General features: G+C 29.7%; 1 protein-coding gene across 1 annotated transcript in view; it reads left to right on the forward strand.

Annotated features, from left to right (window-relative positions):
* Positions 1 to 216: 216 nt before the first annotated feature.
* The window catches only part of loaf (low-density lipoprotein receptor domain containing lost and found), a 167,307-nt gene continuing 152,255 nt past the window's right edge, over positions 217 to 15,268 (forward strand). Inside the window, exon 1 of the mRNA XM_088195533.1 lies at positions 217 to 449. Coding sequence (XP_088051659.1) covers positions 350 to 449 — 100 coding nt within the window. The 5' untranslated portion in view covers positions 217 to 349. The remainder of the gene's footprint in view (positions 450 to 15,268) is intronic.

The raw sequence follows: 15,268 nt of genomic DNA on the forward strand, positions 1-15,268 counted from the left end.
AGCGGTCAAGTCGGGAATCGCGTCCTCTTTTTCCCGGCGTCTGGATGGGCGTTCAGGGGCGCGCCGCGACGCATAATGAGTAATACTCGGCGTCTGGACGTTCGTCGGTGGGGACGGTGGAGACGGTGGGTCGTAGGGAGGAGCTGGGGCGGGCGGTCGGGGAGTTTAGCGACGCCACGCCGGCGCGCTGCGTTCGCTCGTTATTCGTCGCTCGCGCACCGCGCCCGGCGGTCGCACTTGGCGCTCGCGTGCCGGACCGTGACGACTCGCGCCGCCATGTCCTGATCGAGGTTATGTATCGATCGTCGCGCGTGCAGGTTATGTAACCGGATGCCGCCGGTGGCGTGAGATGGTGTCGCCGTCGAGGGGCCCCGGGCCCCCGGTGCTGCTGCTGCTGCTGCCGCTGCTCGTCGCCCTCGACGGGGTTTCGGCCGAGAAGAGCAAATTCTGTGAGTACTGCTTACTTAGTCTCTTTGTCTTCGTTCAGTCGCGACAGGTGGTGCGTTAACGCTCGTCGCGTGCGCGCTGCCTTAATATTCGCGCCGGTCGCGCTGTCAGTGTGACCGGTGCTTAACGATTCATACTATGTCGCTGATACGCGCGGTTTCTGATGTTTATTCTTTATTTACTACGTACTAATACTAAACATAATTAGATACACTTTTTACCTAGTATTTCAAGACAAATTTTAACTGTAAAATTTGATGGGAAAGCTTAAATAACACAGTAAATAAAAAATAATAATCTTTGCTCTGCTTTTTACATTTATCATGCTTAAAAAATATCAGTAATTCAAGAGTATTTTCGATATATATTTAATGAGTTACTGATCATTTAGGTAGACAGGATTTATATTATCCTTAAATCGAAATACATTTTTTATGTTTATTTAACTATGATTGATAAATTTGAAAATATATAATAAAATACACGATAATAGGTTTTAATCATATTTATGTTGAGAATTCAGATTGTTTATACAATATAACTAATATATAGGTATAGGTTTTTCGTGTTTATATTAAAGATATTTTTAGTATTAACTGATCAATGTTCTTTATTTTTTGCCGCTATTAATTTTTTTATGTGTCAACTATAAAATAAGTATTGTAAATTATTTTTGTGATTTTATTGTTTTTTCTAAAAATTATTCAAAAAACCTGTGTTATTCCACGACGAGAAAGCTTAGATTTTTTCGAAGTCGCATTTGCGGCAAGCCCTTCAAAAATTCCGTAATGCATTTATTAAATAGCTTTTTAAGTTTATATTTTAACAAAGTTTTTACACTTTAGAGATTTAGTTTTAATGCTCTATTCTAATTTTATACTACTACATGAATAAATAACCTTAAAAAGACGATGAAAAAGCTTGTCCGTCTATTGTCAATACAGCTAACTCTTGTTTCTTATGTTTAATATCAATTTTCCGACTCTTGAAAATGGCTAAAGACTTTTTAATCATTATTTATTTTTTCACCTATAACTAGTGCTTAACACTTACTGTGCAATATTTTTCCGTCATTTCTTAAAAGTTTATAAAAAATATTTAACTTATTATCTTAATAAAAAAAATATTTAATAATATTTTCTTCACACATTAGCATTTGAAAACAACAGTAGTTTTAGTTTGAATGTAGTAAGTGCCAATTAATTTATACGTAAAATAAATGTCGCTTACATTAAAGATTTTTGTGTCAAATAATAAATTTGCAAATCAAATCATTTTCATAGAAAATAAAAATGGTACTTAAAGGCATTGCTTAAGAACGCTTAAAGTAAATAAATAAATTAGTAAAAGTTTTATTTGTGGTTTACTGTATAACTAGATTTTTTTCCACGAAAATAAGATTAGTGTATTTATGAGTAAAAAACACGTTGATTCTATTTAAATATGACTCTATGTTTTTTCATTTTATTATTATAAATAAATAAAATAAATATTTATTAATAGATATAATTTAAAATCCCATATAAATCCTAGTTTTTTTTAATGTGGCAATCATAACGTATTGAAAAAACCTGTCAAGTCATGATAGTCAGATTTTTAATAAAAAATATATATTGAATCCGGGACATGAAAAAAATTCATTAATCTAATATCAGATTATTAATTCTTTATATATAAGTTTATAATAAAATCTGAAAAAATGCGTGAAGTAAGGGTTTTTCCTTAAAGAGCAGCTTACAACTTAAAATCACAACCAGTGGTAGCTTTGCGTGAATGGAGATTCTTATGTTGCTTTTATTGGTCTAAGGTCGGGTGATCTATTTATAAACTCATTCACGATTGTGTACTAAATGTCATGAACTCGTATACGATATCTGATTTTTGATATTTGTTACAATGTATGTATATTTTTTTATTTATTTATCATTAGTAAAATTTATTATATAAAGTATTTTTTGCTCTTAATCAATAGGATTGTATTATGTTATAAAGAACAAACTTGTTTTTATAGAATAAAAAGTTTAGTTTTGAAAACAGGATTTGTGCAATAATATAGATACGTGTCCTTCACGTAGTTCTTTGTAGTTGGAGCAAATTTAACGTGAAGTGGGAAGCGGCTGTTTTTTGTCGTGTTTAATACTCAGCGTAGCTCAGCTGCATTCATGTATATCTCAAGTTGAAAGCAAAATAATACACAGTATAAGACTTGGCATTTTATATTTTGTTCTTAGCTCTTTATAGCGCTCAATCATAATCGTCTCCTGTTATGATTAGATACTTATTTCAAACAAAAATGATCATACAATTAATACTCAATAAACAATATCTCTCTTTTAAATCATTGCGAATAATATTTAATTTTTAGTCTGTCTCAAGTTATTTATTAGGATAATATTTTTTTTAATACAGAGTTTTATTCTTTGGTAGCTTTAATGATTAAAATACTTTGTTTAGATTTAAAGTATGAAACATTTAATGCTATATTATTTTAATAATAAAATAATTAGTTAATCTGTTTTTTATTTAATATAACTCTACTAATATATTCGAATATTTAATCGTTTTTTATTCGACATTAAGATTTGTTTGTTACTCAATTTTTGCTTAAAATAAATCGCATTAAATTTTCCAAGTAGTAATTCTGGGATTATTGAGAACAATATCCTTTCCACATTGTCATCAGTGATTGATATGCTTGGCTGCCTATTATATATTTTATTATCCTTGATGTCTTAGAGACTCTTTTAAAAACGTTTGTACTATTTGTAAATTGTTTGTTGGAACATATGACGCCCTTTTCAACATTTGTACCACTTAATTGCAATCTACTTCTGTTTTAACGCAAAATTTAATAAAAAATCGTGGTTATATTATGTTAAAATAAAAATATCGCTGAGCTTGACAAAATGCGCAAATCAAACACAAACTTTGTGAACAATATGGCTAATAATTAGCATGCATTTGGTCGCGAGTCCATATATGCGACAACTTGGACGCAGCCCTTACCGTTCTATATGACAAAATTAACAGTTTGTTCAACCAATGTTTCCCTAGAAACAAAACCGCACGGACGTTACAGTATATCTAAAATGTTTTTTTGGAACGTTATTGCAATACTTAAAAGAAAATATGTCTTTCACAAATTTTATAAAGAGACAAGAAACCCGCTTGTTAACATAATGATGATCCAATGCAACCGAGATTGCTTTATAAAATGCGAAAATTTTAATGTAGACAGTACTATCAACGAATAAAAATAAAATCACTCAAGATCTTAGTATTATTTATGTATACTAAACAATACCTTTAAATATTTCTATATTAGTGAATAATACATGAAAGACCTTGTTTTATATTCCTAAGGTTTCCTAGATTTTTATAATCTCACGGAACAAAAATGTAATAAATAATTAAAATAAAATCGAACTAGATCCTGCACAGTGAAATATATTGATCGTAAGCTGTTTTAATAGATTTATTATTGATTTATTTCACTACTTACTTAGTAGTAGTCACGCCTGTCATGTTTCAATAAAATATTTACACAATAAATAAAGATTTAACAGTTTGTCTCGTTTAAAATAGTCGTACGAACGCATATAAAAAATATTCGAGCATTTATCTGTCACTTTTGCTAAAAAATCTGCTTAATGAGATTATGTTTGGGTAAAGAGATTAACCCTTTTTAACGGTCGCGCCGTTTATGAAGCTTTCGCCATTATGTTTTAGCACACAACAAGATCAGTGGATTTTTAGTTGTATCTCTATGTATAGTGCATTGTTACCAATTGTGTAAATATGTTGTGTGTCCTCTTGCTTTCTCATACTTTCACACTTTGCTGTGTCTTTCTTGTGATTTTTAAAGGCAGATTGATTACCATTTTAATACTAGTAAATATTGAGAGCATATAGTTAGTTAACGTTAGATCAAATAATAAACACCATGTTCTAAGAGCCGGCTCATTTATTTTCTATAGATATATTTAGAAACGCATTTTACTTTGATAATCCATTACACATATTATATTAAGCAATATTTTATTTGTAGTGTGCATTAAAACGAATGATTTGTGCATTACCATATTAACAAATGAGGATTAAATAAATATGTCTTTATTCAATTTTTTTTATTATGTTTAGCAATATTTTATCTGTGGTGTGCACTAGAACAAATTATTTGTGCAATAAATTTTTAAATAATAAGCATTAAAAAAGTTATTTTCATTTTTTAATATAATAAAAATTGCTGTTGACAATTTTTCTATTCTAAATAATTTCCAGCTCTTACTTTTAGAACATCACTTAGTCGAGGAGATTTCTATGGCAGCAGTCATCACTGATCTTTTTTAATATTTGCTATTCATTGTGATGCATTAAGATAGCTTGTTAAGTCATACTAGTATAAAGTGTTGAATTAATATATTTTATTATTAAAAAAAATGCATTTCAATTTGCAGCCCTGTCCCAGAGCAATATTCTGCCGGCAATGTTAGATACCCGTGCATATTTTTATCGGATATTCTGTATATTTGTATATCGGATCGATGTGTTTATGTGTGTGTACGTATGTCGGTGGGAGAGAGGGGCAGTGTGCCTATGCTAAGGTCGTAAATACACGCAGCCCTTGCAATCGAAACAGGCAACCCTCCCACCCTAAAGCACACCCCTATCGCATCCCTGTACGCGCTTATATTAAAAGTGTACCAGTACAAGCGGACAAAATTCGGGCAAAACAATAATTAAACATTAACTGGTTGTCTACTGGGGGGAAAATTTTGACATTTCTAAGCTTTTCAGAGACTTCAAAGACAGTAATTTTGTGATTTTAATTATTCATGTAAATATTTATTGCTAAAGATTTTTTTAGCTAAATAGTGTCTAGAAAAAATTACCGCCAGCAATTTAGCACCAACATTTAATCGCTAGCATTTGATCACAACAATTTATAGCATACAAATTATCACTAGCATATTTTAGTGTCTGTTTTTGGTCAAATCATAAAGACAAAATTATATCGAAATTCATCCTTTAAACTATGATTTTTTTATATTAAAATTATTTAATTATTGCTGTTTCTTGGACTTACTTAAAACAAAGTTTTTTATCGTTAGCGTAAAACAAACGCTTGCGTCTCTGAGTGCATATACATTATCAGTAGAAAAACATTCACAAAAACCAAAACAAGGGCAAAAAGATCAGTGCCAAATACAAAGAATAATGTAGATTATATACATAATATTATATTTTACCAATGCAGATACAGTCCGAGAAATTTTTTTAAGACAATAACAAGGGTTTCTATTAAATTAATGAGATTGACAATCGATATTATAAGCTGAAAAAAATTTGCTTTACTCATTTTTAAATTAAAAATTTATTTGATTTTTGAGAATTCTCTTGTACCATTGTTTTACTGCTTTGATGTATATAGCCAAGGTGTGTTAGGACTCCTATATTTGACAATATATCTCAAAGGCATTCCCACTTTACACTTTCAAATGCTTTATAATACGAAGCAAATAATTTCTGGTCTAATAAATAATTAAATTCTCTACATTTTTCAATAATTTGACAAATAATTAGTATTTCCTCTCCTATTAATTTCTCTTAAACAAACCCAGCTTGTTCCATTGGTATTTGTCAACTTATGTAGTAGCTATGCAATCGTTATTTTATTATGTATAATAGTATTTTACTGTTGTGGGATAGAAGGGCAATTATTCTATACTTTTTGCACTTTTTATCCAAGGGAATAAATTTGGATTCCACTCAGTCTTGAGGCCAAATTCATATTTAGTTGTATATATCACATAAAATGGCAATACCCTTGTCTCCAAGTTCATTAATCATTTCAACTAAAACTTTATCGCTACTTGATTGTTTATGTTTAGCTTTTTAATAGCTTTATAAATCTTTAAAGGTAAAATATCTGGTTCAAAGATAAATTCGTTAAGAGTGCTGGATTCTTAGCATAAGCTTTAAATATGTAATTTAGAGCAATATCTTTTTTAGCTTTGTCAAACTTAATCGAGATTCATTATAATGACACTGATAGTAATTTATTGCATAATTACACGATTCAAGATGTTTAGCTATTTTCGTTTCTACCATTATTGTTTTTTTTTAATATAATTAATAGGTTTTTAGTAATATACTAAAATAAAACATATTGCAGAAAAAGTTTGATAATTTATATTTATTTTTAAATATTTATTCATTGTAGACCTACGCTTTTAGAGAAAATAACTTAAAAAACTGTTTCGTTTGATTGCCCTGGTACTCTCAAAATCAAGTATATTCTTTGCGCAAGTGTTGCAATAAGGACATAGGGCACATGTTCTTGTTTTCAAACTAAATACAAGGTCATTTAATACATAAAAAAATAGAAAAAAATAAATAAATTGGCTGATTTCGTTAAATTCATAAAATACAATTGAAAGAACTTAACCTCAAATTTTGTATGGGTGCCTAGTCCCCTATAACGAATTCCAATCTCTACGCTATAGGGGGTATATAATTTGTATTTGTTCTTGTCATGTCTTCATTTTTTCTGAACTTCCTTGTTAAAATTTTCATGACATTTATGATATTTCTCGGTTAATATTCACGGTTTTTTGAGATGTTACCATTTTTTGATCAGGTTTCACGTTTTATCAGTAAGCTAGTTTTTTCGAATATCTCTTTGTAGCAGATTATTGTGTTTTAATTTCTTAATTATATATATTTTTATTTGTTTTAAAGATGTGTTTGCGCCGTCTAAATAAATTTATTTTTAACTGAGATACATTATCATTAATAACCTTGCCAAACTCTTTTATATCTTGCGGGGTCAATTAATTATTATTTTTTTGAGTTTTGACCTCATGTTTGCGATAAATAGATAGTTACAACCTGAACCTGTATAGTTTTTAATATTTAATATAGATGATTTTCATTATATTCCAATGTGTATTATACATTGTTTAAACCATGAATAAAATATTTTCAGTGCAGAATTCCATAATTTTGGACGCCATTACCATATTGTCCCACATTTTTTTACACGAGAATTGCTTCCTATATTCGCATTAACATCATATAAAATTATTGTTATCTCTCTTTTGAAAATTGAGTGATTGTACGTTCAATAGATATAAAAGTCTTAGTACATACGCTTGGATAAGATTTATTCTAAAAGGATGAGAAATTATTTTCTGGTTTTATTGGAATAAATTCAATAACTGCGTTATTTATTTTTGTCGTTTGTATGATTGCTAAACCACTATAGCTGTATTCTGTATTACTTAAAAAAATAAATTGTGTTTTACAGACAGTCTTATTCTGATTTTTGCTTGAAAAATATTTTAGTGGAAAAATGTACAAACTTAAGATAAATTGTTATTTATTCCCTTCATTACGTAGAACAAAACTTAATATAATAATTTAATGAGTGTTAGTAATTATGCACCAGAATAGTGTGTTCTACTTTCTCTAAAACTTTTAGGGGCGTTATTTTACTCCAACGCAAAACTTTCGTTGTAATTTGATAATATAATTACTATCACATAGTAGTACGTGCTTAATTTGTTTTAATATTTATAACCATATGCAAATGGTAACACCATTAATATCAACGGCTTTGATAAAAATAGATATTTGTGGGAACCAAATGCATCGCTCTTTTTGTTTTTGACTCTACACATACCTTGTTCTTCTCGCGACTCTTGAGATAATTTCAAAGGATCTAAACTATCCAGGGTGTTGACTTTAAACCGCACCGATGGCCGACGATAATTTTCCGGTTTTCCGGGTTTCCCTTTGTAGCCGAGTCGCTCAAGTAAAAATATTTATTCACGCGTTAACAAAGTCCCAAAAAGGGCTGTCCGCTCCACGCCCCCTTAAACATCCGACCCTCGAGTCTCACCTTTGATTCACCTGAAGTTTGTCTGGCCAATTACTCACCTGTTAATCTAGTGAATGAGTCTTACTTTGCATCGAAATTGAGCCATTTCCTTGCGGAGAAAACTATGATGTTTACGCCGAGGATGGCGTGATGATAATGCAATTAAGCTCACCTGGTTCATATCTGCTTTCGTTATTGTACGGCTCTTGCATACGAATCGATTGTTTTGCTTAGATATTTGATTCACTGCGAAACGTATAACTATTAATGTGAGAATCGTACTAAGATTGGATTGTGTTTATGAGGCAATAACAATTTGAACGCCTCATGAATTTAGATAGAATTTATAAATCAATGAGACGTTTTATATTTGTGATAATGTCTCGATACAAACATCTAACGATTATATAAAATTGGATATGAAATTTATTATCAATAAACATAGTAATGAATATATTTGGAAAATCACTATAGCAAAAAAAATATGTATGTTAAATGTTTCATTAAATTTGCTGGATTAATTCATTCGCAGCTGATGTTAATTCTAGTGATTTTAAAAAGCTGAAATAACGTCGCTGATCTAAAAGTAGGTAATTTTCCTTTTAACATCTTCACTGATAAGTAATTTGCACAGAATTGCAGCACTATTATCAATCAATAGTTATTAATAATAATATTTTACAGTCAATTAATTTACTTTTTTCACTAATTGGTTAAATAAATAATTATCAGTAAATAATTACGAATATATTCGAATCATTGAGAACCCTAGGTATGTTGGTCATACTTCAAATAATAAAAAAAATATTCGATTTAATAAAAGTTGAATTTTAACCTACGCTAAATCAAAGCAAAGTAAAATTTATATTCCTCTCGTAAAATATGTAAAGCTTGTGAAAGTCATCACCTAAGAAAGTTCGAGCCCTTTAAAACTATCCCAAGATTTAGTAGGTCACGAAAAGAACAATTGTTGATTCAGAAGTCGCGACCGAAAACATTTTCTTTGTTATTTTTTTTTTTGGTTGCCCAAAGCTCGTTTGGCATTCTGTGGGTTTTTGCGTGTGTTCGCCGCTCTGCATGCTAAAACTTTGGGTAAATATCGGAAAACGCAATAGTGAAATGTGGAATGTGTTTCTTGGGTAGGTGAGTGGATATATATGTATGTAGGTACACACCTTAATACAAAGGCAGGTTGAAACAAAGCTGCTTTTATCCACGTTCGATTGAAAATAAATCATACTCGTGTAAAAAAGCAATTATATTTACTTAGCTGAGGTGAGACTGTAATGAATATATTATTTGTTATGAAATTAGGAATTTATGTGAGTAGTTTTTTATACACATGTGTTATTACAGGTCGGAATAGTGTAATACAAAAGGTCTATATTGGTAATCTAGAGGCCGCGGGTTCGATACACGGCAGCAGAATTGACTATTTATAAAAATGCGCTATTATTAAAAACCGGTTCTAGCTGTAACATGTATTTTTATAAAATTTTCTGTATCTAATAATTAATAATTAATTATATATGTAGATATTTATTGTATCTGATTGACTTATCCAGTTGGTACAGATTGATAACCCATTTTTGCACAAATTTTTTCAGGTTACAACGGAGAGATTAAAAAAATCAGGAAAAGCTTTAAATTTACGAAAATATGGTATCTTAAATAAAGTGACGAAAATTGCGCACATAAAAATTCCTCATTTTGAACAAAGTGATTGTCAAATGTATTTTAATTTTAATGCAACTGCTTCAAATTTTTCTCTATTTTAAATTAAGAAATGTGTATTTATGGGTAAATTACTGATATAATTAAAAAATATTTTGAAAACATGATGTTTTTGAGTTAAAATCATAATAAAATCTGCTATTAACATATTATTATATATACATATACTGTGTGTATATTGATTTTTGCTGTGCGCAATTTAAGTTTGCGAAATAATCACTAAACCAAAAATGTTTTTACAGATCGTATCTTATAAATAATATCAGTAGATTGGATTGTTGATCCTTACAAGGTTTTATGCAGTTTTTGGGAGTCAAAATAATTGAAAACATATCTCATATCCTCCGTTCCTTAAATTTTATATTAAGGCATTTAAACTAACATTCACAAGAAATGGTTTTGTGATACAAAATGTGATGAAAAAAATACATTTTAAATTGCTTTGACAGAAATACCTATATTACTATTATATCAATACCATTTTTTGAGTATTAAAAAATTATCGTATTATTAGTACTAAAACCAGTAATTTTAAATCAGTTCTTAAGTATTTAAAATATATTATTCTACCGTTAAATAAATCATGAACCAGCTATTTAATTATATACTGATTTATTATAGTGAAAAATATGTTGTTCAGTGTTGCTCAGTTTTGAAAAGTTTTAACTCTTACTATTTTTTGAAAGAGCTTTTAATGTGATCTCAAATTAGTTTCTTATTAAACTTGAATCTTCAAAGGCATTTTAGGTAGGCATAAAAATGGTAAACATTACAATTGCAAGAAAACATATTGTTGTATTTGTGAGAACCACCCATAATCGTTGCAACGAAATAAGTCACAAAAGACTCGCTAAAAATATTTTATAAAACTGATAAATCATATTAAATGGTATGCAATAACAGTTTTAAAAAATTTGCATTAAAAATAATAACAAATAATAGAGTTGTGCATATCTTCGCCGATCCGATAGAAAATGCAGAATCTTCTGATTAAAAACTCCATAGAATGATGTAGTCGTTAATTTTTACTGATTGGAATTCTTTAATAAATTATTATAGTCTTATAAAATCTGTATTAAATAATAACAAATAGTATAGTTCAGCTTCGAATCATTAAAATTGGTTAGAAGATACTAATTCGCAAAAATATGTAAAACAAATCACTTTCTTCAGACAGTCTAAACTTGACACAAGGACGAGCCTCAGAATTTAGAAAAAGTCCGACTAGGATAAGCTAAAGCAATTATTTGATTTCCCAAGGGTTTACCTTGATATTTGTTACGAATTGGAAACTTAGTGATGCTGTAGTATTGCGAGAAAATACACGTTTATAAATTTATTATTGCACTGTTTTCTTAGTAATTTATATATAAAGAACTTATTCATGCAAAACTTTTACTTTGAGTAAAAATAATTATTCAATACTGCCTCAATTTTAGATTTAAAAATCTTAGTGAACATTCTTCAAAGTTATGTTAAATCAGTATCGATATTTAAGTGCTGAAAATATCCGGAATAGAGGTTTTGAAGTCATAGATTCAATACTTTTTTTGCGATTTGCTTATTACAAACGATATTACTGTTGTTAAAGTTGTTATAAAATGATTATATATGATCAATAATTGACTATCGATTTATTGTTGTGAATCATCATCTGCTTTTAGTGTATTGTTAGTTTTCCACAGCTACTAAATCACTCATAATTTAATTTTACAATTAAAAAATCTAGTATATAAAGTTGAGTTTTCAAATATAATTTTGATCCTTTGTTCTTGAAATATTTTGATTTACACCAACCCAATAAGATAAATCAGTACCTTTAATTTATTAATTTTAGAGCAATCTAATATACATACTACATATATTTATTATCATATAGATTTTGCCTAAACTCATAGACAGGTTTACACTTAGTATGGTTATACTAGTCTACCAAGCCAAACACAGGTGCAGATGTTACATACTATCTTGGCAAACAAACGGCACACAAGATGAAATGTTAATGAATGGCATTATCATATGCAGAGATAGAGATGGAGACCTTTGGCATGTGTGTGTGTATGACCACACCGACGAATTAGACGTTCAAATATTTACCAAAGGGCTGCCTAGGACAGATTTAATTTGTTACGAATCGTCAAAAGGTATCCGTCACGCGTGTTTACCTGAAAGCGGGTCAGATTAAGGGATGTTGTCTTGTCTCCTCTGCGAAAGTTGCGGCGGTGGACACTTTGGATTGATGTGTATGTTGTGTGTAGATATGTTTGCATGGTTGTTTTTAATCAATTTGCACGTTAAAGTGCAAAAGTCTAGCGATAGTCTTAGTAGTAAGTTTCTGCTTGATGGATCGTGGCGGTTCAATTAACAAATTATATTGTTTTGTGATGTAATTCCATTAGATCAAGTGGTGCTTTCAGATCAATACCAGTATAAACGTAATTAAAGCTTATTTTTTTTTTGAGCTCCTAGTATCACTAACACATTTATTAGCTTTACTAAGATAGGCTCAGGATACAGATTCTATATAACATCAAGACAAATTTACCAAATATTGTTTTATAGTTTGACATAAAGAAGTCAAAAACGCGCAGGCCAACATTTCAGCCTTCTCCTGACTGGTGTTGGCTATATTTTTTTTTTTTTTTTCGGTAGTATATTTAGATTTTTCATTAAGACTAATAATTATATACTTCTTCGGCTGTTTTTAGAGTGACACTATTTTTACTGAATTATTTCATTCTAGTTTCTGTTAAAGCAGAATAAAAAAGTATTCGTTGTAATCATATTACAGCAAAGAATTAAAATAAACAGAAATATTTCATTGTTTTTCTTTCTTTCTTTTCATAATATTTTATTGTGAAACTGATTTTTTTATAGTTGATTTCTTAAACATTTTTATTATTTTCTATATATTTTCTTTAAGAGAGTTGATAATATTTTGACCAGAACTTTTTGTTAAAATTTAAAACTACTGAGTTATGAGTGATTGAATTTTTATACTTGTCGCCATTTTGCAAAAAATTGACACATTGGATTTTGCTAACAAACATACACAGGGTGCTTAAGAATTCTATACTGTCACAAAAATTTAAATTTAAATATGTATAAATAAGCTCACACTGACCTTAACTATATTGAAAATCTTATGAACGTATGTATGGTGGGTCGATCGACTCATAAAACTAAACGTGTTTTGAAAAAAAAAACTTTTTTTTTTTAATTTTTAAGTTTTTTAAACGGTATCGTAAGTATATTCGAAAGCTTTATTTCGTATTAAAAATTCAAGTCAATATCTTAGATAGGAACCAAATACGAGCGTTAACTATATGCAGAGTCGCATAAAAGCTCGTTCGGAGTCCCGGTCAATATACCGTAAGACTCGGTTTTTATTAAAAAAAAATAATTAAAAATAATTTTTAAATGAAAATTAAGTTTCTAAACACTTTTTGCATACGACATTTTTCAGTAGGATATTATTTTGCAAAGTTATGACACTTTAAATTTTTACATTAGCCGCCATTTTGAAAAAAAAAATTATATATTTTTTTAATACATAACGTATAGGGGGTGCACGGTAGTTCTATGCGATACTAAAAATTTAATTTTTAATCTTTAAAACCAAGCAGTTAAGAGCGTTAACTCTTCTGAAAGTCTCAAAATGGCTAGTATGGGGGTCCGATCGAACTGATACATCGCTTGTTTTGAAGCAAAAATCTATTTTTTTTATATTTATATTTCCTCAAACATTATGTATGTTTTTACCTATAATTAGGGAACTCAATCTAAAGCAAAAATTGCAATTATAATTTACATATGTTTACTATAAAATAAATAGCATTTTATAAATTGTTATCGCTTTGTCGAACTGCAATTTCATCAAAATTACTTAGCGATTATTAAATAGCTAATGTAAAGAAATGAAAATATTGTTCTGACCTTTGTGTCAGAAGTTCAACTCGAGGTACCGAGCGTTGAACTTACCCAAGAGTGGCGAAGAGAGAAGCGGCGGCTTATGTGATTTTCGATGGTTTGAAGTTGTGTTGGTCTCATACGAACTCAATGAGTCCAATTTAGGGTGCTGCCCTGAACTCTGAAGTAGGCGTTTAAGTGTATCAGTAGAAGTGTTTAAGAATATCTGAGGTTTCCGAGGAACAGTCTGGGAAAATGATTGTTAATTACATTAGATATTTTGTTTATCGCCCTTTGCGGTTAATGTCTAATTACAAAAAAATTGCCGTAAGCCGCTAAAGTAAAATACGATGGATATTTCATATACAATTAGTATTCTTTATCAATGCGTTTGCAACAAATATATGATTCATGGTCGATACTTTGACTCAATCTACAAAAAGGTTTTTTCATGGTGGTGTCCAATTTTAACAAAGAACAATTTTTTTGCTTAGATGTTTAATTATTTTTGTCAAATAATTATCACATGCCGAATTTATGATTTAATAGCAAAATATTCAGATTCCTACACATACATTTTAGACCTGCCGATTTAAGCCCTTCATTTGCTCAATAAAAAAACATTATTTTTAGCGGCTAATCTTTTGAATAATGTCATGAATTGTCTCACTCATTTTATTGTCCATAATTGAGATCCCTCTTTATTATTTATAAACATCATTGATTATTTTATTAAGTATGATTTCGAGAGTTGAAGTAAAATCTTTTTGTAAGCACTTGACTTAAAAATAACTGGTGAATTCTATGTGCGATGCATAATTGGTGTTCTGGCGTGACAAGTTTTCAACGTATACCATGATTTTTTTATTGTTAACTTCAAAACATACTATATATTAATGCAATGAAATATTTATTGCTTTAGTAATGTGTATTTTAATACATAAATATTTTTTACAGAGAGCAACTCTTTGATCACTTTTTTATGCTTTTTAAAGTATATCACTACAAAAATGGACTAGTATCTTACGTAGTATTTCTTGATATTCGCGTATTTAAATTTCAGTCCTTAATTGTATCGTTTATAGTGCATAATGTACATATCTACTAGTAAAAAAGTAAGAATAGCTTAGAAATACACGTGTGCATCCTAGCAAATTAATTCGATTCACAGCTTACGAGATAAATTCGAAAAACACGAAATTTCTAAACTTTACTTAACAGTAACTTTGTGCTCGGATTTCATCTCGTAGCTTGCTCTATCTCGGCGCACCGGATGCTGCACTATAAACAATTGCC

Source organism: Plectrocnemia conspersa, unplaced genomic scaffold (assembly GCF_051122295.1).
Source record: "Plectrocnemia conspersa isolate PC_06_02 unplaced genomic scaffold, ASM5112229v1 ptg000010l, whole genome shotgun sequence".
Taxonomy (NCBI): Eukaryota; Metazoa; Arthropoda; class Insecta; order Trichoptera; family Polycentropodidae; genus Plectrocnemia; species Plectrocnemia conspersa.